This window comes from Thunnus albacares, chromosome 11 (assembly GCF_914725855.1).
Source record: "Thunnus albacares chromosome 11, fThuAlb1.1, whole genome shotgun sequence".
Taxonomy (NCBI): domain Eukaryota; kingdom Metazoa; phylum Chordata; class Actinopteri; order Scombriformes; family Scombridae; genus Thunnus; species Thunnus albacares.
The window spans coordinates 3,180,082-3,205,632 of record NC_058116.1 but is presented as its reverse complement, the minus strand read 5'-3'; the positions used below and the strand labels follow the sequence as shown (position 1 = coordinate 3,205,632).

At 38.9% G+C, this 25,551-nt stretch overlaps 1 protein-coding gene across 1 annotated transcript; it reads left to right on the top strand.

The window, feature by feature from the left end:
* The first annotated feature begins 1,577 nt into the window (after nucleotides 1-1,577).
* On the top strand, nucleotides 1,578-25,297 carry wdfy2 (WD repeat and FYVE domain containing 2). Its single transcript, XM_044365761.1, has 12 exons — nucleotides 1,578-1,934; nucleotides 3,451-3,518; nucleotides 6,220-6,293; nucleotides 8,657-8,711; nucleotides 10,644-10,794; nucleotides 12,526-12,638; nucleotides 13,813-13,939; nucleotides 16,715-16,820; nucleotides 18,500-18,601; nucleotides 20,465-20,595; nucleotides 20,717-20,825; nucleotides 22,277-25,297. The coding sequence occupies exons 1-12, from the start codon at nucleotides 1,792-1,794 to the stop codon at nucleotides 22,304-22,306; spliced, it is 1,209 nt and encodes a 402-aa protein (XP_044221696.1). The 5' UTR covers nucleotides 1,578-1,791; the 3' UTR covers nucleotides 22,307-25,297.
* Nucleotides 25,298-25,551: the final 254 nt, after the last annotated feature.

The window sequence follows — 25,551 nt, the reverse complement described above, 5'->3', positions numbered from 1 at the left end:
ATTTTCCTCTTTTAAAAGCAGCACAAATATAGATTTTTTTTTCAAATTTCACTTGTTCATGTCAGATCAATTTAACATTTTTATAGCTATTCCACTCTCTTGATATGTTTATTACAGTATTGTGATGTGATTGTTGCTCTAAAATTTAAAATCTAAAAATTCCTCAAATTCATAGTTTTTAGACCTTTATACTGAAGTCTAGACAAAATGTTACCGGAAATGAATATCCTTATGTATGTTTCACCACTTCCTGTAAACAGCATGTCACATTGTTTTGATGATAACACATATTACTGGGTTATCTTCATGGCTGATATGGATTAGCAGTTGTTTCACGATAATATCGCTTGAATCAAAAACCAAAACAAGTGATTGTCAGAAGGGCTTTTATTATGAAGGTCGTGATCGTATGGTTGATGTGTTGTTGTGCAGCAGCTTGACTGTCAGTGTTATCATCAGTCAAATGTGTGAAGCTAGCGGAAAAAACCTAAAAAAAATACTTTTTTTACCCTTCAACATAAACGCAATTAAACTCAGAGGCTGCGTATTGTATTCATTACATTAAACATACAGTAAACTGGGGACTGTATTTTGCTGCTAATCTGCAATTTATTAATAGTTTGTCCAGCTTTAGATCTGACACCAACACTTAAGACATTTTCAAGTTTGGGAAGCTGCCATTCTGTTTTACTAAAAACTCTTGTTTTAATAAATTAATAAATGTTGGTACATTTTATGGGATTCTCACTTCTAAATGTTCAATCAGCAGTTATAAATGTTTGTTAATAAGAGTCACGTTTATCAGTCAGTCATGTTTATCACTGTCTAATAAGTCATTAAGCCTGCAGATTAAAGTTTTAGTAGTCCTGAATAAATAAGGATCTAAATACAGGATCTGCAAATATGAACGTTAATAAAGGTGTTACAATAAGTCCATCAAGTTTTATATATGTTAATTAGTTGTTAATGAATAGATTTCGGTCCATACACTAGTAGAAGCTGTTTTGCAGTGAACAGTCCATTTGAGGGTTTTTCTGATTAATCAAAGAGCTGGCTAAAAAGACAAAGCAGGTGTCCTGCTAGAGGGAGATTTCCCACAACCTCGCAACCCCAAAGTTGTTCTTAATAATTTGTTATAACTGATATTGACAGGAGCTTATACCTGCAGGAACTAAAAGTCAAGATGTTGGCTTCTGCTGCATCAATCTTGACCATTTTAAAATCTGTCTCCCCAACTTTATGCCTTTGCAATAACAATCATGGAGGAAATTAAGCCATTAACTGCAGCTCACCCTTCATAAGTTGTTCCTCATGAGAAAGTGGTACCATTATGATTATTTAAACAGCTGTTTGGGATTTCTTTTGTGCCAAAGATAATATAAGATTCTATTTGTATCACACTTTTGAAATTTCTTGTTATAATCTACTCAGTTTTATATGAAACTGTACGCCGAGAGTTGCACTGGACTGAAAATAAAGATCTGTTTTAAAATGTTTGAGTTTGAGAAATGACGCGTTTATTCTGAAAGTACAAGAGCGGAGGGGCAGGATGTCTTATTTTGTTGGGAGGAAATGCTTACTGTGGTCGAGTGTGTATCTTTGGTATCAGGTGTGTGTGTGTGTGTATGTGTGTGAGTGGTCAGCTGACTGGCAGCCAGCGTCTCTGACAGCCGTCACAACACCGTGTGTGTGCGCTGCCTGACAGCCGGCCAGCTGCTCTCCTGTCGGGCCAGGCTGGGTTATGTGTCCCGAAGTCAGAACCGGACACGGAGGTTTGTGCACCACCAACACATGGCGGCCGAAATTCAGCCTCAGCTTCAGCCGCAGGCTCGGAAGCCATGTCTGCTGAGCAAGATTGAGGCTTTCCAAGATGTTGTTAGCACGGCGGTCATCATTCCCAAGGAGGACGGCGTTATCAGCGTGTCTGAAGACAGGTAAGCTAGCCTCAAATTAACCATCAAATCCTGCTTTATAGCCGTCACCTGCTATGCTTTTGCCTCCAGTAATAATGTCCTTTGTCTGGTTTAATAACTACAAAGCCATTTTTATGTAGAAATAGTCCAACGGTGTACCAGGATAAAAGAAAACATCCCCTTTTAACATTTCTATAAAGTGTCAGCTGACAGTCATTTGAGCACCGTGCATGCTAGTTAACGACAGTGTGCTCATTGAAAACAACGTTCAGCTCACCACTGGCCAGATAACGTCAGTAAAAAACGTAGTTCATTAGACTGAACTACCGGTTATGGTCATTTAAATAGGGGCTAACTTTAGCTAGCTACCTGCCAAAAATGGACTCATTCAAAAATAAGTAAAAATAGACATTCGTTAAAAAAAAGAAAAAAAGGTGCAGTTGGGATTCCACATATGTTTTGAATAAGCATTTAGAGTGCCTTTACATAATTTCTCTCTCCAGTTGGAATAAGAATTCTGTAATTTGTCCCTCACTCTCCCAATGTTTAACCTGCCTGTGTGTGTGTGTGTGTGTGTGTGTTTGTCTGTGTGTGTCTGTGTGTGTGTGTTTGTTGCTATGAGTGTCTATTGAGTGTGTACATCTGTTAGTGTTGGTGGTTGGAGGGTGGCTGTGAGCTTCTGCATACTGTACAAAGGTTGTATGTGCTGTAATGCTGTGTACCACCTCAGTTACTGTGTCCATTACATCTTTGTTTTCTTTAACTCCTTTATATTTTATGTTGCGTAACCAAGCTGTACGACCTCCATCGTGGCACATCATGTATGTTCGAAATATTATTTTGTACTGTTGCAGAGATAAGAAAGTGGTTATTATTTTATTCCGACTTACAGCACTGTAAGTTTCAGCCTATTATAGATAGACAAGTTCACATCCAACTTTTTTTCTCCCCATGCCAAATCTGACACCTCAGCTCAGGGAATCTGCTGATACTGAGTATTAATCCCATACTAGTGCTAACTCTTCCCCAAATTTAAAATCTCTACACCTCGCTGATTGAATGTTATTGGAATCAATCATGTTATTGCTGTGGCATTAAAAAAATAGAGAAAGTAACTCATGGTGAAAACAATGAATTTTATAATGGCATTGATTGAGAAACAATGTAATGTGGATGGTAATCTAAGGTTAGTACAGGTGCTCATACCGACTGACTGACGTGTCTCTTATTCTAAAGGTGAGAATTAACGCCCCCTCGTCTTGATGTAATTTAGTTCCTACATGCTGTTGTTATGGGGGGACAGTGGTGGTAAATGCCTGCTACAGTAACAGTAGGGTAGAGATTCTGATATGAACCTAGAGTGCGTGAAGTTGGGTGTGTTTACATGACTTCCTGTGTTGATTAAACTGCTGCCTGCTAATGACCTAAAATCCAGAGAGACTGGAGAATGTACACATCAATCATTCAGGGTTACAACTGTAGAGCCATGAGGGCTGTTGGTAATGCAGAGGCTAAAATATGATGTTTCACTCTCCAGGACGATTCGGGTATGGCTGAAGAGAGACAGCGGCCAGTATTGGCCCAGTGTCTACCACACAATGTCATGTAAGTATTCTTGCTTTCTTTTTGTGCATGTGTTTATTTGTCTGTATCCTGTTTGGAACTGTTTGATTTATTGCCTTTTTTTTTGCAAGAGCCCACATACAGTTCATCTGTCTGTCTGTCTTTGAACAAGCTGATTGATTGGCTCGTTCAGTGTAATCAAATATATCATGAATATGTAGGAGTGTGTATCTTCAGTCAGCCAATTGTCTGGATAGCACTTACTGTACTTCTTGAAACAGGCATGTTGTTCATTCCTGTTTTTGTTCATTCTTCCTCTGTGTTTGCTTTCATTCTGTGTGAGTGTTTCACCTCATCATAATGGACATAATGAATCACACAGACTCATGTCTTAGCTCCTGTACAATTGTTTCACTCCTCTCTCTTCATATCTGTGACACCATGTGTCCTTGTTTCCCTCCAGTTGTGCAACTGGAGGAAATGCCATACTACCATCAGCAAGATATGTAGCTTACAATAACAGTACTGGATGCTGCATATATGTTAAACTTGTTAGTTTACTGATACAAAAGCTGAAATGAGTGTCTGAAATATTACAATGTAATTACTGCTTTCATAACTCATAAATACAGGAAGTAATTAAAATGTTTTCTTTTTTCTTTTCAGAGTGAAAATCTTGACTCAATGATTTAAAATGTGATAAAATACAAGTCGAAGGAACTGATTCATGAATGATGTTTTGCTCTAGTTAATCTCCACTGAGTATAACTTTTCACACATTAAGCCATCTGTGCATTTCAGAGTTGCTTCACCATGAGTTTGTTATGTGGAAACTTTCAGATGAGATTGAAATGCAGAGATGTTGGTCCCACATTTCTAATTTTTTTTGTCTCTTAAACCTCAGCCAGCACATTCAGGAAATTGCAACAGCACACTGTCATCCAAAACGGTTCAACGGTCGACATAAACGTCTAAATCATCTGCAGTAAATTAGTTTTAGGGTTATCTTCACCACTGTAAATCAACCAAAGATGGTTTGAACTGACAGGAAGTTCTCTCGAGATGTGTACTGTCTCACGCTGAATGGATTCAACCTTCCAAAAAAAATAGCAATATTATTATTGTTTCTTTGGTGTAAGAGGACAAATGGAAAGTTATTAATGATGTTTAATCAGTTAGTAACTAATAAACCACTGCTGCTGTATTTGTTTCTGCATGATGAACTCACAGCTGTTGTCTTATTGTGGGCACCCTGCCTCATTATAGACAAATATAGATTCTGATATTTTTGACTTAAAGCTGTTGATATTTGCGTATTTGCAGCTATTTAAAGGAAAATTACCACGCAGCATAGTGTAAACAAGAATACATTATTAGTGAATTTCCTTTTTAATTAAATACTGTTCTAATAAACAGGATAAGCAAAGAAACAATGAAAACGCCAAATAAAATCGCCCCGAGGCCGTCAAAAAACAAAACACGTTCTGCTTGAGAGACCTGAATAAACACTGACTGAGGACTAAAACTGTTTAAGTTGGTTTGTGTCCTGAGAAGTTGTCCCACAGGTTGTGAATAGAATAACAAAAATCAAACATGCATATGAGTATTGTGAAGCTGAGAATGTTGAAATGTTGAGACTGTTTCAGAGAGGTGTTAGCCTAATTTAACTCTGTGGTAGTTTTGAAGGCTGGGAACACACTGAAAATGTGTCCTTCCAGTACAACACCACCACCATTTAGTTAAAATAGGTGGAGGACATGATTTAACAATGTTCCTAGTAGGACCGGGCAGTATATCAATATTATATCCATATCATATGAGACTAGATATTGTCTTTTTTTGGATATCGTCATATAGTGATATGGCATGTGTTGTCTTTTCCTGGCACCAGACTGTTGTAGCTCTTCTATTATTTGCCTTTAACCAGTTAGTCATTATATCCACACTACTGATGATTATTTATCAAAAATCTCATTGTGTAAATATTTTTGTGAGAGCATTAATAGTCATCCTTACACAATTGTTTTGCAATATCGATATTGGTATTTGGTCAAAAATATTGTGATATTTGATTTTGTCCATATCCCTAGTCTTGATAACATTAGTCAGGAGATGCATATCAAGCTGAAGTAATGACTGAATCAGTATTCAGTTTTTTAAAGTATTTTTTTGGGTATTGTGCAACAATGCACAAAAAAATCTTAACTCAAGCTTCACTTTCTAGCTTTTTCTAGGGCTTTCAGTCGCATCTCATGGTCTTTTTCAGTTGATGGATTTTGCTCGGTTTTGTCATACTTAGGTCATTGTGATCACATGACATTGTTATCACATGACCTAAGTATGAAACTTCGCTCAGCTGAGCAAACTCCATCCACTCAGGAGGACTGTGAAATGCAGTTGTAAGCTCCGAAAAAGCTAGTAAGCTTAACCTGAGTTAAGAAATGACAAGGTCAAGAAATAACTTTCATTATAAGTATCAAGTATCATTATATATAATAAGTTTTTTGTAGCTTCACTCCCAAATTCATATATCACTATTGGCTTTCAAAAACTTGTGAAAATAATACTAATTCCCAAACATTTATTGCAGCAGAACATAAATATAGCCACAAAAGCAAAATGACAAAGAATGTATCATAACAATAAAAATTTACACAGCAGATTAGTCTTAAAAGTTAAATTGACACAACTTGCAGACACATACAAGCAGAGTGTTCACTTTTGTCTGTCCTTGTTTCTCCAGCGTCGTGCTCCTGTATGTCCTTTAACCCAGAGACCAGGAGGCTGTCCGTTGGGATGGACACTGGAAGTATCTGTGTAAGTCCAACCATCAACCTACTTCCCCTTCCCAACAAAACCCTCTATTCTTTCTTTCCTCTCCTCACTCAACTGAGGAATGTCCATGTTTTTATAGTTTTTCACTGGTAATGACCTGAAGGATACAGGTCATTCCTGTATTTTTGTCAGTATGTTGGCAGGAGGATCTCTATTTATTATCTGCTCTTTGGCATGTAAAATGGAATGCAGGTCTAATTGTTTGTGTTTTGGTGAAACTCCAAAGAGGCTTTCGTCAGGTCACTGTGATAAGGGAAAACCTCTGAACTCTGAAATATTGTTTTTTCTCTTTATGCTGTGTACAAATGGTCAGGAACTTAATTAATTTTTAACTGATCTGCGTCAGAAGTTCTTTGAACTAAGTGAAGTGTTAAATATTGAAAGGAAGCACCAAATGCTTGTTCAGATTGTTAGTCTTGGTTACTTTGTTGACTACTTTATTTTTGGTTTGATACTTCCTGATTTAAATCATTCATTATTGAGGCAAATCATTTGTATAGCTGTTTGGCTTATTTTAATGGAAAAAATATTTTTTGTAAACAAACAAACAAATAAACAAAACAAACAAAAAAACCCCATTTCGTACTTGAAAATGATGAAAAGACCATTGTATCAAAACCAAAGTCAGAGCTTTGTTTTTATGGAGGTTATTTTGCAGGCATTTGCAGGCACAAGATATTAAAAGACCTAAATTACAATCCATCAGTCCATCACTTTAGTGCAAGTTGTCTACACAACTGCTGGCCAGGGTACCATGACATTTACTATGGGTACTCATGGACTACTGGAGATGATTCCCTAAAGCTTTTGATGACCCCTCAACCTTGCAGCAATATCACAACATAATTTCCTCTTGACCAACACTTTGTCCATAACAAGGTATCTCAATGCTATTTGCCAGATTGCCATGACATTTGGTGTATTCAAGTATTCAAGTTCCACAGAGGATGACACGGTTGCACCTGGTAACAAAATGTGGTCTGTATCTGGATACGTTATCTGGATAGGCGAAAAAATTGTGGTCGCAATGTGATCTGATGGGCCAGATCACATTGTAGGTGGTCTCAAATTGTCATTGGATATCAGGCAGGTGTGAATGCAAATACGGTACACTCATTAAAAAAATTGTACCAGCAAGTTGAAAGGTCACCTAACTCCCCCTGGTCCTGCTAGCTAAAGCAAGTCCTGCAAAAGCTTCAAATAGTCTGGGTAGCTACAAGTTTTCCCTGACAAAAAGTGGTTTAGAAATGAATGATGGCCATTTGTGGCAGTGCCTCTCTTGACCTGAGAAGCACCATGTTTGTTGGCATGCAAAGACCCATGGATCAGATGTCATTATTCAGATAATGTATCCAGTAACAGATCACATGCTAACACCAGTTGTAAATGCAGCAGATGACCTTTTCCTAACCCTACCTGCACAATTTCCATTTGTACGCAAGATATATCAAAACTTAATAGGCAGCTTTTGTGGAATTTACTGAGTACATTCATGCTCCCCAATGGATGAAACCTTTAGAATTTTGGACACTATGCATTCCTCTTATCCCTCCCTCGTGCCAAAATGTCAAATTTGCACTCAAGAAAATTTAACATTAAATTTACTGAGAATGTTCTTGCTCCCCAGAGGTGAACCATCACTGTATTTATCTAATGACCCTGTGACCTTTCCTTTAGGACACCAAGATTACTGGCATTGTTCTAGAAATCAATATTTTGTCCATTCCTTGCACGGAACATATGGTTTAATGAACATTGCAGCCTCTAGTGGCCACTAGTGTGACTTATAACTGCTGGTCTTACTCTTACACGTCACAGTACAGCAGTTCAGGCCAGTCTATTCTCAGATACAGCAGTGTAATACAGTCCAGCTATTGTTTTATTGTTTGAGAATTTCACAGTGGGAGTCATTTGTTTTGGAACAAGTCAGCCCAATACAAAGTAAGACAGAACATAACACATTTTCTAGGATTTTCAACTCAAAACAACCTTAATACTCAAAGTTCCTTCAAGTTTTTTTATGATGGGCGGAGGCCGCAGAGGAAATCACAGCGTCAGATCAAAAGCTGTTCTTCTTTTTACTGGCTTACACACAGTCAATCTCAGTCACATTTTTAGAAAGTGAACGTGAATAAGTATTTATCTCTCTGCAGGAGGAAGGCCTATGCTTCAAAAGTAATCCCATTTTTAAGGCACCTTAAAGTCTTATAGATCAAATGTTTTAAAGTTTGATCCATTATTATATACACACCAAAATTTAAATGCAGTAATGTGATTTATTTTGCCGTTCATAGATTTACTTTGAAACCCGAATCAAACATTTTTGTCCATTTCCTGTCTTTCAGGAGTTCATCCTGTCAGAAGATTACAATAAGATGACCCCAGCACGAACCTACCAGGGTGAGACAGGAAGTGTGTATGTATGTGTGTGGGTGGGTGTGTGTCAGTCAGTCAATATCACATGTCAGGAAGTTGGTTTGTTTTGAAACTTATCTTTGTGGCACATAGCTCTAACATAGTCCTAACTCACATAATCCCAACAAAATGTTAAAAGTAGTGTGAAAGTAATGAAATTGTCTTGAATTTGGACTTATGAGGTTTAAATGCAGCATAAACATTTTTTCTGAGTTTTTAATTGTCTTAGATTACTCCTTAGATTGATATAAAAACCAAAGCCAACTTATGCTCAACTAAGCACTAAACCTGATATACTTAACTTTATACTGTTAAAGATAAGCCCAACTCCCTTTATACTTTTCTGTCATCCATGGACGAAACCTTAACGAATAGTACTATCTACTGTATCTATCTATGACCTGTACTGTACGTGTTATTTTACTTGTTTCTGTGTCATTAATGTAGCAGTTATGGACTTGAAAGTACCAGTATAATATTGTATGTAAGGTCTTAAAGCCCCTATGTGTAGGATTTTAAAATGTCTGAAAAAGATGAATTCTTGTGGTGGTATAAGTCACAATGACAAACAAAGATAGTATAATTTTTCCACAAACAAAATATTCAACACATAATGGACTTTAAGTTGACCCATCTCAACAAATAATAACCTCTTTTTGGGCCTCTGTTAAAAACAAACAAACATGAAACCTAGAATTGCCTTGCCTGAATCATTTATCCAAAAATCACTTGTACAAGTAATAAATCCAACTCTAGTACCTGCACACAGCCCTTCAGTGACATCAATATTTGCACTATTTTGCATGTTTTCCAACCAAAGTTTAACACCTTTATGTGTAACGTGAGGTGTAACTGACTTGTTACTTCACTCTTCCTTTAGGAATTTAGTGGCGTCCAGCAGAACGGACTTGGCTAAATGGAATAAAATATTCATATGTTTTAATTAGTGTACAATCACCTGAAAATAAGACTCATTGTGTTTTCGTTACCTTAGAATGAGCCCTTTATATCTGCATAGAGAGCGGGTCCTCTTTCACGGAGCCCACCATGTTGCAAGGCCATGTTTCTACAGTAGCCCAGAAGGGACAAACCAAACACTGGCTCTAGAGGGCCTTTTGCATTTTTTGCGAGTTTCACGTCCACCGTAGGTTCTCCTACACACCTGGAAGGGGAGGGGGAGGGGAGAGGGTATTCAGTTGGTTGCAATCTGCAACCTGGCCACTAGATGCCACTACATCCTACACACTGATCCTTTAAAAAGATAATTTATAAAAGCTGAAACTCTGCTCACTCTCTGCAATTTGCATTTTATTTATTACCACATGCTGTATTTTTACCCTGGCAGACAGTTCATTGTTAATAAAGTCTGCTCAGCGCTGTGTATTTCAAGCTTTGCAAACTCTGCAGCTTTAGGAGTTTGCTCTCTGATGGTATTCATAATTCATTTCTTTCTGTTGAGTATATCTCACTCACAAATAACTGGACCAGAGCACCACTGATTGATCTCTGCTACAGTTCCAACTACACTAGATGTTTTTTATAGTATTAATGCACACGCAACCCTTGGAAAATTGATTCGTGAATGAATTCAGAGTGATATTTCTAGATGACTTTTTATGATATGTCTTTCTCTGATCTTAAGAGAAGATCTGTACCACATGTCCTTGTGTCATGTGTGGCTGTGTGTAACTGACAAATTATGTCTGCACCAGTGTCAGGCAACTTTCTCTTCTTTCCTTAAAGAAAGGCACCCTATCTTCTGCTTACAAAAATGGTGTTAATTGCATATTCTCTTGCAATTTTAGCATATAGTATGAATGATATTGATAGCACAATGCAAATTGATTGCATCTCGTGTGTTGTACTTGTGTGTGCGTGCGTGCATGTGTGCGTGTGTGTGTGTGTGTGTGCCTGCAGCCCACCAGGGCAGAGTGACAGTGGTGCTGTTTGTATTGGAGATGGAGTGGCTTCTGAGCACCGGCCAGGACAAGAACTTCACCTGGCACTGCTCAGAGAGTGGCCAGCAGCTGGGGACTTATCACACAGCAGCCTGGGTTTCTGGACTACAGTATCCTTTAAATGCCCCTCACCCTCACCCCCAGTCCCCTCCTGGTCTTCATTTGCTCCTCTGCCCGCGACTTTGCTCCATGAACTCGACAGCTACACTCCCTGTTAAATGGAGTGGAGTGGATGTAATAAAGTAGGAAGTGATGAGCCATCTTCGGTGCTTCGGACTCTTGGCCTTTTATTGTTGACAACACAGTCTATTTTAAGACCCCAGCAACATAAGACAGAGCAATTGAGATTAGCTTCCAGTTAGTTTGTACTAATGGGAAGGGCTAACAATAGGCATCAGTCATGCTGTTGTCAAGGAAACGGTCTGAGTAGGTTTCTGCAATGGCCAGATGAAAGGCTGTGAGTGCTCAGCAGCAACAAGGATCCATACCAATGAGCCTGCCATGAGGTCATCAGACTGCTGGTATCCTGCTAGCCTCTACATACTACATACTTGCTATGTGTGGTTAGCATGGCTAGAAAATAGTAGAAGAAACACTGGACCATGACAGTGGCAGTGTTTTTGTTTGGAGTGACTTAAAACAGGATAATAAGGGCTGTTTTATGAAAGTGTTTTCAGACATCTAGTTTATGGTTGTTTCAACACTTCAGTGACTGTATGTCACCAGCTGCTGTTTAAACAACAATCAAATATAATCTAAAAATGTTTTTTTTTAACTAGATCTTATTTTAACCTAGACCGTTGACTCTACGCCACGCTTTACCAGTAGAAAAAACATCAGAACTAAGGTTAAATGAATATAATTCATGTGGAAACAACAAACAAAAGTTTGTACTAGTAAGCTTACCAAGATTTATGTTTAGACAGCAAAATGACTTTTAAAAAATAAGATTTTGACAGGTGATGCTCATCCAGCAAACAAGAATTCATTCAAAACTGAAATAAAAAAATATGATGAAATCCATCCTTGAGTCCTTGAGTTCACTGTTAGTGTAGTAGAGAGCCACTTAAGATTTTTGTTTGTCAGAAACATCTTGCGGCTTGGGCAAAGTTCAACTTACTTGCACAACAGTAATTCACGTAAAAGTGAAAGGAAACGTACTTCATGAGCTTTCTAATATTATTGCAATGAAATAACATTCAACATGTTGTTAATGGAGTTATGTTATTGTTAATAGTTACAAAAATGTAATTAGTTTACAGTGGGATTGGATGGGGGAGGGGAGCCACTGAGCCAGACTCTTAGAGGCTTTTTTCCTTGAAAATCCTCAAATGTGTGCTTCTGTGGAATGGCAAAGATTTATTTAAATAATTGAATTTAATTTCAGGTTTCCAGAGAGGAAAGGGAAATTGAAAACAACAATTCCAGTAACTAGATTTGTATTGTGTTTTCTTTAAGACAGAAGGATTTCAAGAGGATGGGATAATTAGGTTATTCCTTGTGCGGTCGTCATTTTTCTCTTCTACAATGCCAACAGTGTTGTAATGATTTTGGTCTATGGTGACATAACCAGGTCAGAGGACGATACTGACTGAAAGGCCTGTGAAATAGCTGAGAGTCGTCCACTGACATGCTGTACTTCCTCTGCCTTTACTCAAATCTTACATTTCACTCTTAACACGGCTATAAACAACGCTGGATTTTCTTGAACAGCGTGCTGTTATAAAGTAGGATTTTGCTTTTCTAGTGTGCATTTCGGTCCATTAACAGATGAGTCGATGCATCACTGGTTTCTTAGCAGGACACAATTTCTTGCTTTTTTGACCTTAATCTTATCCCAGGTTCGATGTGGAGACCAGACATGCATTTGTAGGGGACCAGTCTGGTCAGGTGACTATCCTGAAGCTGGAACAGGACAGCTGCAGCCTTGTCACCACCTTCAAGGGACACACTGGTACTCTACACACACTACACACAGTGAAGAAGCTGTGAATTCTTGCAGCCCCAGTCTTTACCCCATGAGCTACAACACTGTTGACAAAAACTGTCATTGACTTTCGTTAATAAATAATCGGTTACCTAAATTGCCTTGTAGCTACGCTTCGAAGCCCTGATATTTTCTGCTTCCTGCTCTGCTTTCAAGCATTCACTCTTACAAATATTAGTTTTTGTTGAATAAACAAGTATCTTTTCCTCTTTTCCTTGTGTGCCGCATGGGCAGCTTGTTCATTCTTCTGCTGTCAAAGAGAGGAGCTGTTGCTGAATGCAAATGACAGAAACTGCCATTTTATAATATTTTTGGTTATACTTTATATCTAAAAATGGTCTTTTCAAAACCATTTTACACGTGGCCTTAAAACAATAGAAAATAAAAACTACAAATGAAACGGTTACAGCTCTTGCAGAAAGATGTCAGCTGGGAACAGCTTTTGTCAGGAGGGGAAAGGGATAAAGGAAGAGAAAATTACATCTTTATGCTTAAATTATTTCTTTTATACTTGGAGTAATCTCCCATAAACCATCAAGGTTCAGACAGTAGCTGCATCAAATTCACATAATAGTTGATGCTCGATTTCCTCTTTCAAATTGTGTTGTCCTCAGGCAGATTTTGGATTTATTGAGCCAGTTACCAGTAAATTCAAAAGCTGTAGGTCCCTGGTGGTTTTAATATTCAAGAAAATCTTTTGTGGCTGTCACTGTGGAATCTGCTTCAACATAGGCAGTGAAAAATGTCTTCTACAGTGATAAATAGGAATTAAAGTCTAAAGATGACATAGTTTAAAGATGAGTTCATAGCCTGTAACAAAAATGTGTCTTTTTTCTGACATTGAGTTACTAATTTATAGTCATATTTTAGTCAAATTTCCATGGAGTCATGTATTGTACTGTGTATAAGTCCAGCAAATGAGCCATGATAACATGATCAGCGGATCATAAATAATTCTGAGAGGATTCAGAGCTGAGATGATATATCATGCGCTGGTTCTTAATACGAGGCCCTCATGTGTAAAGCCTTTTTACAATATGAGAATAAACTGTCTGTTATTTGACCTTTTTGTGAGTGTGTTTGTGATCTGGTGCTGATGTTTCACTGTGTGTGGGTGTGTGTGTGTTGTACTTTGCCCCAGGTAATGTGACTGCACTGTGTTGGGACCCGGTCCAGAGGGTGCTGTTCTCCGGCAGCTCAGACCATTCCATCATCATGTGGGACATCGGAGGGCGCAAAGGCACTGCCATCGAACTGCAAGGACACAAGTAAGAATCACAAGCATCTGCTACTATACCACAACTGGTTGGTTAAGATGGTGGGGCCATGTGCAGCAGTGGCTGCACTGGCACCTGAAAGAGATGAGCAATCAATCACAAATTGCAAGTGCACAGATGATGTCTGTGTCACCAGTAACAACCAAAAACAAACCAGAAACCTAGGATGACCACAGAGGTGTGTGTGTTGTGGAGAGCACAAAATGCTGCCTTCAAATCCAGTGACATGGTGGCCCTCAGATTAGCAAGAGTCAACCTGAACTGAAAGCGCACTCATGGTCAGAAAGTCCAGTGTCATGGAGTGTTCATGACTCTAGGGACACCAGGTGCATGTGGCAGGGAATCCAAACTATCACAGAGTTACAAGACTGCTCCTCCACCTTGTGATGACAACACCTTCCTAAATGAGCTCAATAATCGTTCAATGGTTCGAGGCACTCAACGACACACTCGTGAGGAAAGCCACACCTCATCATGATGACCAGGTACTCGGTCTTGACCCAGCTGATGTCCGATGGACCGTGATGAAAGTCAGCTCAAGGAAGGCTGCTGGTCCTGACAGTATACCGGGCCGTGTGCTCAGAGAATGTGTTGACCAACTGGCACATGTCCTCAAAGACTTTTTTTAATACCTCACTGAACCAGGCTGGCATCCCATCATGCTTCAAGACTGCCACCATCATACCAGCGCCAAAAAAATCTACAATTACATGTCTCAATGACTACCGCCCAGTAGCACTTACTCCCATCATGATGAAGGGCTTTGAGAGGCTGGTCGAGGACCACATAATATCCAGACTTCCCCCCACTCTTGACCCATTCCAGTTTGCATACCGCCCTAAACACTCGACTGAAGATGCCTTATCCTCTGCACTCCACCTGAGCCTGGCACATTTGGAGGGAAAGAACATCCATGTGTGAATGCTGTTCATTGACTTCAGGTTTTAATACAATCATCCCCCTTCACTTGGTAAGCAAACTGGGTACACTGAGCCTGAACATCCTCTGTAACTGGTTATTGGACTTCCTCACAGACAGACCCCAGTCAGTGCGGGTTGGAAACAACACTTCCATCACTGAGCACCAGCTCCCCTCAGGGCTGTGTCCTGAGTCCACTGCTGTTTACCCTGATGACCTACAACTGTTTGCCAAGTTTAGCGCGAACCACATCATAAAGTACACAGATGACACAACAGTAGTTGGCCTTATGGTATTATGTTTTTGGGTTGTCCGTCTGTCTGTCCATCCATCCGTCCTTGTGAACGTGATATCTCAGGAAAACCTTGAGGGAATTTTTTCAAATTTGGCACAAATGTCCACTCAGACTAAAGGATTAACTGATTAGATTTTGGTGGTCAAAGGTCAAGGTCACTGTGATCTCACAAAACACATGTTTGACCATAACTCAAGAATTCATACGCTAATTATGACAAAGTTTGACACAAATGTCTAATAGGATAAAATGATGAAATAGTGAAATTTTATATTGAAAAGGTCAAAGGTCAACTTCACTGTGACATCATAATGTTCTGCGAAAACATTATTCATTCATTGCCATTATTCAGTGCCATAACACAGGAATAGAAGGGGAGATTGTGACCATATTTCACATTTGGTCAGAAACTGTGATGATTGTATAGATCCTCTGTGCTGCCGGATTGAAGATGTGTGTGAAGCATCCACGTTTTAGAATTTGTAGCTTCTTCACAGCAACATCCATATCTGAAGCACTGTCCAATCTCATGGCTACAACTTTGTGTTCTATCAGAATCAGCTTTATTGGCCAAGCTTGTGAACACATACAAGGAATTTGACTCTGTTTTTTGTTTCTCTCATTGAACTTACATACTAATAGACATACAGCAGAGCAAGAATAACAAATCTGAGGCAAGGGGAAAGACAATGAATAACAAGCTAGACAACAACAAAAGGAATAGTTTTCCCAATACACTTGACTAGGGAGGTTTGCTTACCGCTGTAGCTGAGAAAACAATCTTGCAATGAATGAGTGAAGAGCCAAGGCTGAATTATTCACTGGAATAATACATGACAATTTCACCACAAAATACACTCAATACCTTTTATTAAATTCCTTCAAAGTCTTCACAACATATAATATATGAATCTGGATAGACATGGATGTAAACTGCAAGTTTACCAGTTGGCAGAGGCATATAACCACAAGGCGGTATTTTTAGTTTACTCTGGCTTGGGTGCGTTCAGATTCTAGGTTTATAGGCTGCAGAAAATCTGCATTCTATCTAATAAATGATGATATCGCTGAGAACATTTAATAAACAAATTGGGCTGATCAGACAAGTGGATGAGACTCAGACTCACAATGGTCAATATTTAAACCATGGAGATAAACAATCCTTTAACTGCTAAATAAGTTCCAAAATTCATGAACTGGGAATTGAGAACATTCTTCTTCATTGATATTTCTTTTACAACTAAACACTGATAGTTGTTAACTTATTCAGACATGAAACCAACATTTGAAATTTCCATCACAGGACCCATTTCTCCATTTGTCTAATTTAAAAAAAAAAAAAAGAGATTCCGGTTTTATTTTATGCAACATAGCTGCTTTGTTGCAGAGAGCCAGGTTAAAAAGAGTTAAAGTTTTGAAGAGACAGCAAAAACTTGATCAGCATTACTCATATAAACCACTTATGTTCTTGTTAACAAATCAGGTCATTGACCTAGTGCTTCCTCTGTTGTCTAATGCCTGTGTGTGTGTGTGTGTGTGTGTGCTCCCTACAGTGACAAGATTCAGGGTTTGTGCTATGCTTCACACACTCGCCAGCTCATCTCCTGCAGCTCAGATGGAGGCATCGTCATCTGGAACATGGATGTAACACGGCAAGAGGTGAGAGAGACGGATGAGGCGGCAGTCTCACCCAACACACAAGCCCATGTTCGTGCTCAATCTGTGAACTCTGACACTTTATGGAGAAAATATGAAAAAATATGGACATTTCTAAAATGTGAGCTCTGTGTTTTTCTGTCAGTTTGCATACAGTATGTGTCCGTACTGACATACAGTGTGTTTAGATAAACCAATGATGTTTGCTTTCCCTCCTACTTTGAGATCATTTCTCTTAAGAGATCATGACACGAGATTAGACACACACACACACACACACACACACACACACACACACACACACACACACACACACACACACACACACACACACACAGAGTCTGGCTTTTATCAGAGAGACTTGCATTCTCTCCTCCCCCTCAGTGCTGCCAGTCTTCATACAGTAGTTGAGACTTCATTGCATCTTTATTTACCCAGTCACTTTCATTCTGCCTCAGCATCATTCAGTTGTGCCTCTGTCTCTGTTATTTGGTCCAAAATCTCATCTCAATTATATTTTCTGTTTCACTGGATCTGTTGAAGCTGACATCCCTCAAGGCGAGCTTTAAAATAATATGAGTAGGTTACTGTTGCTCCCCAAGCAATCACTCATAGCTGTTATACCAAACACCGCACTGTGTAGCTGGTTACTCAGCGAAAAATTTGCTAACTGGCAAATTCATCAAAGCTGTGGGATTTAAAAGAGAAAAACTAGAAAGAGGGAACACTGATTCAGGAGTTTCTCATTTCATTCCTCATGGCAATCAGGGTTGAAAGGTTGGTTGACAATAGATGGGTTTCCCATTTACAAACAATCGCATTGGCACAATGTCATGATAGCTTATATATAGACATTCTCAGTATTTAGAGATAAAAAAAACAGTTGGGAAGCAGTAAAATGACTTTTTAGAGGTTTGATTTGTATGCAGAGCTCATCCTCGCATTTCCAAAACTGCAGTGTAAACAGACAAAACTTCAAACTATCAATATAGGATATAATTATATTTATCAGCCACACAGGTCTCTGCACACCTGTTTGTGATTTCCACAGAGAAATTATAGGCATAACAATATGATGCATTTTCCATCCAAAGTCATCAGTCTGCTAACTCTATCAGCTGTCACCTAAGCCCACACTGAAACAGCAAAAGCATTGATCATAAAACCTGACAAACACTTGAAATATTCCTTTAACAACCATAAACACAGTTGTGTTACCTTTAACAGGTAGGACAGCTCACAGTTCCTGTGCTCAGAAACTGATTTCTTCCTTTTTCCCTGTTGGGTTGTGTGTCACCTCACCAAAAAGACCACCTTCTCCTGTCTGTATGATGCGTTCAGGGTCTGCTATGGCACCAATCGATGCTCATTAAATGATGCAATGCTTTATAACATCAAGAAATAATTACAACGTGCAACTCCTCCTAAAATCATTAATTGTATTTTTACTGTTATGTTTGTGTACAAGTTGAAATAAGCATATATAATGTGTAAGTACGTCTCTGCTCATCTATAGTTTGTTCAAACTTTCACAAAATTACTTTGTCCAGGTCTTTAGAAATGAGAAATTAGTGAACCTCTTGATTGTTCTTATCATTTGGTCATTGGTGATACTGGGAGCATAATTTCAAACATGTATAGCAGAAACCGTTCATATGATTTTGAATTGTGCATTTGCACAGACCCCTGAATGGCTGGACAGTGACTCCTGTCAGAAGTGTGAACAACCTTTCTTCTGGAACTTCAAGCAGATGTGGGACAGTAAGAAGATCGGCCTACGACAGGTATTGGACACACCCATTCCTAATGTTCTTTTATTCCTTTCATTTTGGTATGAAATTAAGTCTTTCATTAATTATAAAATCATCAGTCCCAACACCTGATATCATAGTTTAGATGTCAGGTACTCTGCTGAAGGAGAGTCAGTGACCTGCAGCTGCACTACACCCTGAATTCATACCAGACAACTTTCCAGAAAACATAGACGAAAACATAGACTTTTGCTGCACTAATAACCAGCAGACTTCTTGTGACTGTCTTATTGTCTCATTTTCAGGAACAGCCTTCTGTTGTGTTTACTCATTTCAAGTGTGTGTGTGTGTGTGTGTGTGTGTGTGTGGGATCCACACTTCATGGATTCAGTAATAGCCCTTTTTCAACTGCAGAGCAATCTTCTGGGACATTCTGTAGCAAAGAACCAATCAGAACAGTAGTACTGTAGTTGTTTCTGGAGATGAGGTTCATGTTTTCTGTTTCATTGCAACCACAAAGATCTTGATGCAAAAAAGCAACAGTACAACTGAGGAAGCAGCATTGTAAACAATAATGTAGAGCCTCCATTTAATACTATGAAAATGGAATAGATGTTGCTATCTTTTTATTGCTAAGTGAATTGGCTGTACTTCTATATGGAAACAAAAACATGTCATCACAAAACCATTCACAAGTGTTGAAATTAGTCTGCTGGTGGTAGCCATGTAGCAACATGCAGCAGAGGTGTGGTTTCAAGTCACACGACTTGGACTTGAATCGGATTCGAGTCATGAATCTAATGATTTTATATTTGACTTGTCAAAATCAAAAAAGACTTGATTTTCAATTTAGCTTTTGATATGAAGCAGCAGCTGTGGTAAATGTTGTGTTAGCATCAGCAGTAGCTTCATTTGACTGTAGGAGAGCGAACAGCAAACAGTGAGGCTGACAGCAGTGAGATCAAATTAAAAACAGTAACAATGCTGTGTCATTTCCTGTGACCATCGTGCGTCGGTTTGTAACGTGAGTCCAGTACGGCAATGGTGGATCCTGCCACTAACAATGAAAACTGCTATATATACAGAGGTAATTACAAAATTGAAATACATTGAATGACTATTGTAGAAAAAATGCTGACCATAAACAGCATGAAATGGCATTTGACTTCATGAAAATCTTAAGGATTATAACTTTAACACCAATGACTTTGCTTGGACTTGGCCTTGAAATCAAATCTACAATGTGAAAATATGGTGTAAAAAATGCGCAGCAATCAACTCTTTATTTTCCTGACAAAAGATATACTATAAATGACTCTGAACCTATCGTGCTGTGCCAGAAGGAACAAGTTTCCACAAGAGTTTCCAAGAGTTCAGTACAGCAGACAGACATCAGATGATACCTCAAATTATCACGTAGAGATGAAAAGCCTGCTGGGGTTAACTAAAAACAGATGGCAAAAAATATTCAGCTCTGAAATGACAAATCATTGTAAAGACGCACCTGATCAGTTTGCTTTTAAATATTATGTCTGTAAATCACCCATACTAACAGTTACCCTGCTTAAAAAACCTAAATAACATTAAACTTGGTGAAGGGGACATTACGACTTATTCAGGACACAAAACACAAAGTTTAGGACTTGGACTTGACTCAGGACTTGTTTGTCTTGACTTGGGACTTGACTCAGGACTTGTTTGTCTTGACTTGGGACTTGACTCAGGACTTGTTTGTCTTGACTTGGGACTTGACTCAGGATTTCATAGCCAAGACTTGAAACTTAGTTATGACCTGCAAAACAATGTCCCACCTCTGGTAGTCAAGCTATTTGCTGTTCCTGGTTAGTAATGAGACTATACAAAGCTGACATGTTCAAGTCCTCTTGTGTTCCTCAGCACCACTGCAGGAAGTGTGGCCAGGCAGTGTGTGGCAAATGTTCATCCAAACGTTCCACCATCCCCCTCATGGGCTTCGAGTTTGAGGTGCGTGTGTGTGACAGCTGCCACGAGTCCATCACTGACGAGGAGTGAGTAACAATTAGCCTCTGTTGTTGTCATATACTGACCCTTTGTCCTCTCATAGCTAAATGACGAGCTTCCTCAGCGCTCTCACAGTAAAGTAAACGACGTTCCCTTTGTGTCTTCTAGCCGAGCGCCTACAGCCACCTTCCATGACAGCAAGCACAGCATTGTTTACATGCATTATGAGCCCACCACTGGAAGTCTGCTCACCTCTGGCACCGACAAGGTTATCAAGGTCTGGATGGGAACAAACAATTTCTGTTGTCTTCATGCGTTTCAGATAAGATATGCAAGCACATCCAGGCACATTTAGTAGAGTCACTCCTTAGCAGGGGGAGTTTTTAACTCTGCCATGGTTAGGGTTTTTTGTCCCACTCTTTTTGTCTCTTGCTTAGTATTAAAAAGGCAGGATTAAAATGCTAGTGGGCCCCTATTGACTAACCATTCCCCCCCCTTGTGTGCATCATGTATGTATCCTGTTGTGTTTCAGTACAGCTCAGCTGGAGTACTATCTGCCTTGGTTGGCGGCTTGTCAGGCTGTTTGTGGTATTTTGTTTAAATGAATATATACATCAATGTAATGCCAGCTGAAAACTATAAAATTAGATTTTAACACATGCCCATGCAAGGACATAATGGATAAAAATGCAGGAGCCACTTAAGGTCCATTATTTCAGTTTATATTGTGCTTTAGTGTATTACCTAAGAAAACATTGACAAATAAAATATAGTTAATCAAATTACCTCAAGCTAATTGTATCACAGTGAACTGTAGTAACCGGAGCCTTCAGGCCCCTGAGGTGTCTGGGGCCCTATAGGTTAGACTAACCCATTGTTGCTAACTTCTGAGCTAACCCCCTTCCTCCCCCTTGGTCTTGGGAAGCTGCAGCATTTATTAACTGACACACTGTAGTCTGTACTGTACATTTACTGTACATTTTTGGCCTGGCGGGGGTTCTTGTTGGCCTGGCCAACCATAGAAATGACCCCAACACTTATCTTTGCAGCTAAAGCTTTTAGCCACTTGTTTTGGTTGTCCTGCACATTGACTGTATAGTTGAGTCTCCCCACCCAGCACCAAACAGCACACAAACAAAGTTTACGACTAACAAGTGAAGAAAGTGGAACATCTAGCAGCTAAAGAGCCAGATATTTTTCTCAGGAGTTGGTGCAGACCAAAAAGGAGAATATTGGACTCACATATGGACAGAAACATAACTCCAATGGGATTTTATTGTTGCTCTGTGTCTGGTTGTTGCCCAAGTAGGTAGTTGTTTGCTAGCATCTTAGTCATAGTAGCTTGTTCAAATGGGGACTCTGTCTCTTTGTTTGTTTTGTCAAACATTACTAAAGGCAGATTTTTTTTATAACACTAAAATATTGGTTAATCATTTTGTAAAATAATGTATTCACTAATGTTTCTCTGCTAACCTGAAAGAATTTCATCATTTGGGCTTTAAATGAATGTTGCTTCAGACTTTCATTTTTGGAAAGTAAAATTGTTCAGTTTAAATATTATGTTGTTTGTATCAGAGCCCAAACAAACACAGTTATCTGTTAAATTCTGTTTGTAGTATTTCTGCAATCATCCTTTAGGGAGAGTCAGCAGAAATGTTTCTATCAGTAAGTTCATTAGGGTTGTCTCTCTTTGACAACAAACTGATCACGTCTTGTGTTTATCTGCAGCTGTGGGACATGACTCCTGTGGTGTCCTGAGGTCTGTGGTCCATTGGCAGTCGGCAGGAACCTCTGCTCACCAAACTGTGATGGTCTCACGGCGGCAGTTGCTCTTGGAAGAGAGAAAGAGAGAGAGAGAATGAAACTGAACTATATCAATGTCATCTGGATAATATTTAACAGTTGTTCATCAACAAGCTGTGGCTGCTGCACGTTCACAGTGAGGACACTGGAGGCCAAAGAAGCCTGGGAACAGGGCAGGCCATGGTTGACACAAGGTTACAGACAGTTGTGGGTGTTTGTTTGTGTGAAGGGTGCTGTTGGGTGGGGGACATGTCTGTATATATGTGGGGTGGAGGGGTGGGAGTTGAAGCATTTGACTTTGTAAGGTATTGACACACTTTATTTGCTTAAATTTCATGCATTCCCTGTTGATTACATACTGGAAACTCACATAACAGTAATTGAAATATTTCTGCACTGTGGTCAGTGAGTCCCGTAAAACCAAATGTTAGTATTTTTTTAGATGTGAATCACTTCATGGAACTCATTCACAATCTCAAACTCACTCATTCCTGTTTACCAAGCTGTAGATTTTCCACGAGAGGGAGTTTCTCAGTCACCGCCAACCTGCACCACCTATAGGAAAGGAAAGTAACAGCAACAGCAGTCTGTCTGTGAAAATAATCACCAGTTAAAAGCAAACTGACAAACAAGAGATAAAACCCAAGGTTTAAAGTTCACCTATTATATTCACAGCCCATCCTCACAGGAAAAACAACAGTATAGGTCTAAAATTCAGACCAGCAAAAACCACCTTTAGTTATGTTTACGCCATTTAGCAGCTGTAGTACTTATGACACGGGCAAGCGACATGGTTCAGATGACGTCAATACAAGATGGCTTGATTTTGCTTAACTACGAGGAGGCGGTTGGATGGATGGCTAGATAGTTAGATGGCAAAAAGTGGGCTTTGCTGCAGGAGACTACAGTTTGCTTCCTGTTCCAATTGAGGGTGTCATGTTTCCAACTGCGACATTTTTTAAAAAATGGTCCTGTTCTGGAGTGCATTACTATGGCTGGCAGGTGGTGTAAACATAACTGAAGGTTGTTTTAGCCGGGTACTGTCATGTAATTATGAGGAAGTGTTGGTATTCAGCACCAAATGTCCTACATTGATATTTTTCTCCTGTTGCTTTGTTTGCTTCTGTTACAGCAACCTATTTTTTCTTTTTATTTTACTCAATTCTTTTTTTAATCCATTTTTCATCAGGACCCCCTCCTTTCCTCTGGAGTTCATCTCATCTATCATTCATTTAAGTACAGTGTTGAAGGACAGATGAGGCACAGTGACACTCAAGAGTGTCTCAGAGCAGAAAATCTGCTCACGGTAGGCCATCTTACAATTCATGGGTTTAAAATGTAAAAAGCTATCACTGTCCTTGCTAGTTCAAAAATGTGTTACTTTTGTTGCTGGCAGGTGGTACAGGTTGGACTGAGGGGAGGGGGAGACTAAAGGAAGGAAATATTTCTCATCTACTCCACTGGATATCACACAAATTTGGTCCATAGTAACAAACTCAAGTTTTGCCACTAAAGACAGTTCAGTTTCACAGTTCTTTATTCAAATTTTAGGAATTATCCAATCATTTCCAAAGATACCAAATATACCATGTTGAATTTGGGGAAAATGTGTATAAATCAACGCATATGACACCTAGAATAATGAAATTTGATGTGTGTGCAGCATCGCACAGCTTCAATATCATGTTGGAACAAGCAGATACAGAATATATCAGTGATACTCTAGGGGGGAAAGTTTTCTTCAGTTAGAGAAAACTTCAAGTGGAAATCGGAAAGTGGAAATATGAAGTTGAACCATTGCAGCAGACATTGATGGTAATCCAGACTCTTGCCATGATATTGTAAGTACACAGTGTTAGATCAACATTTTGTAATCCTTAAATTAACCAATCAGATTGCTTGCTGAACTTTGAAAAAGATCTTTTGTATGTTTTGTCCTGTCATCAGTGAAGCTCCTTTATGAGATTATTTATTATTCTAGGTGTGGACTAAATGTTTTTGACTTGCAAATGCACATATCAAGCTAATCAGTGGCAGCACAAACATGAATCAGGACTGTAAGGAAACTAATGAATGTGGTTTGATTTTGTTCTCACTGTTACTGTTTCATCAAGTCACTATACTGTATACTGACTTTCATGTCAATGCACTGGAATCAAGAAGCAGAAATATGTCACAAATCGCTGCTGTGAAGAGAAAATAATGACGTTTTTGCAATTATCACATTTGTGCTTTAAAGATCAAAGGGTAACTAAATTGAATTCTTCTAGTGTTTAAAAGCCTGCTGAATATTTTCCAAAGATGTTTAACTTTTAGATTGAAGATATGTTGAAGACATCATCCAACAGGAAAGAGACAGTTTGTTTTTGCTTGTCTGCACTTTGACAGCTACTCATAAGGTACATTCCCTGCAGCTGTTTCCTCATGAATGTTACCCTGTGATTACCAAGACCTTAAAGGACCGTACCAGTGTATACTTCACATTTTTGCCAACCACTTTCAAATACAAGCTTTACAGTTGTTGATGTATTTTTTCCAACTGTCAGAAACATGTTGGTTTCCATTCCGTTACATAAATGTTACATTACTTGACAAGGAGTAATGTAGACTTGAAATGGTCTTATACAACTTAAATCTAAAACTCAACAGTGTAATCAGCAAAATAGGTTGCTGTGTTGTATGTGATTGAAACACGCTAAAAACAAATCATTGGTATAGTCCTTTAAATGCAACAAGACTACACAGGAGATACTAAGTCACAAGATCCACAATATCTAAACCTTTTTTTTGCCATCAAAATGTTTGACAAATTCAATTCATCTGAGGCCAGTGGTCTATTTTTCTGTTGCAGGAAAAATAACAATGTTGTGTTCCAGTGTCTATTAATGTAACCATGTTTGTATAAATGATGTATTAAACGAGCAGGTATTCACCTACTCCAACAGATATGAGTCAAAATTGTTTTTTGTGGAATCTCAGAGCTGCTGCTCGTGTGTAGTGGTAACAGAAATATTATCATGGTTGCTTTTCAGTGAGAAAAGGACAGCATCTTCTCCCCTTTTTCACATTTGTACATTTTCCTCAGTAATATTCTTAATTTAATCTCACAAGTCCATCAAGTTCTTCTTCTCTGCTTCTTCTTTTTGTAACAACTTCTTTCTAGCTCTTGCTGTTCCTATATTCAAAGATAGTGTTTCTAC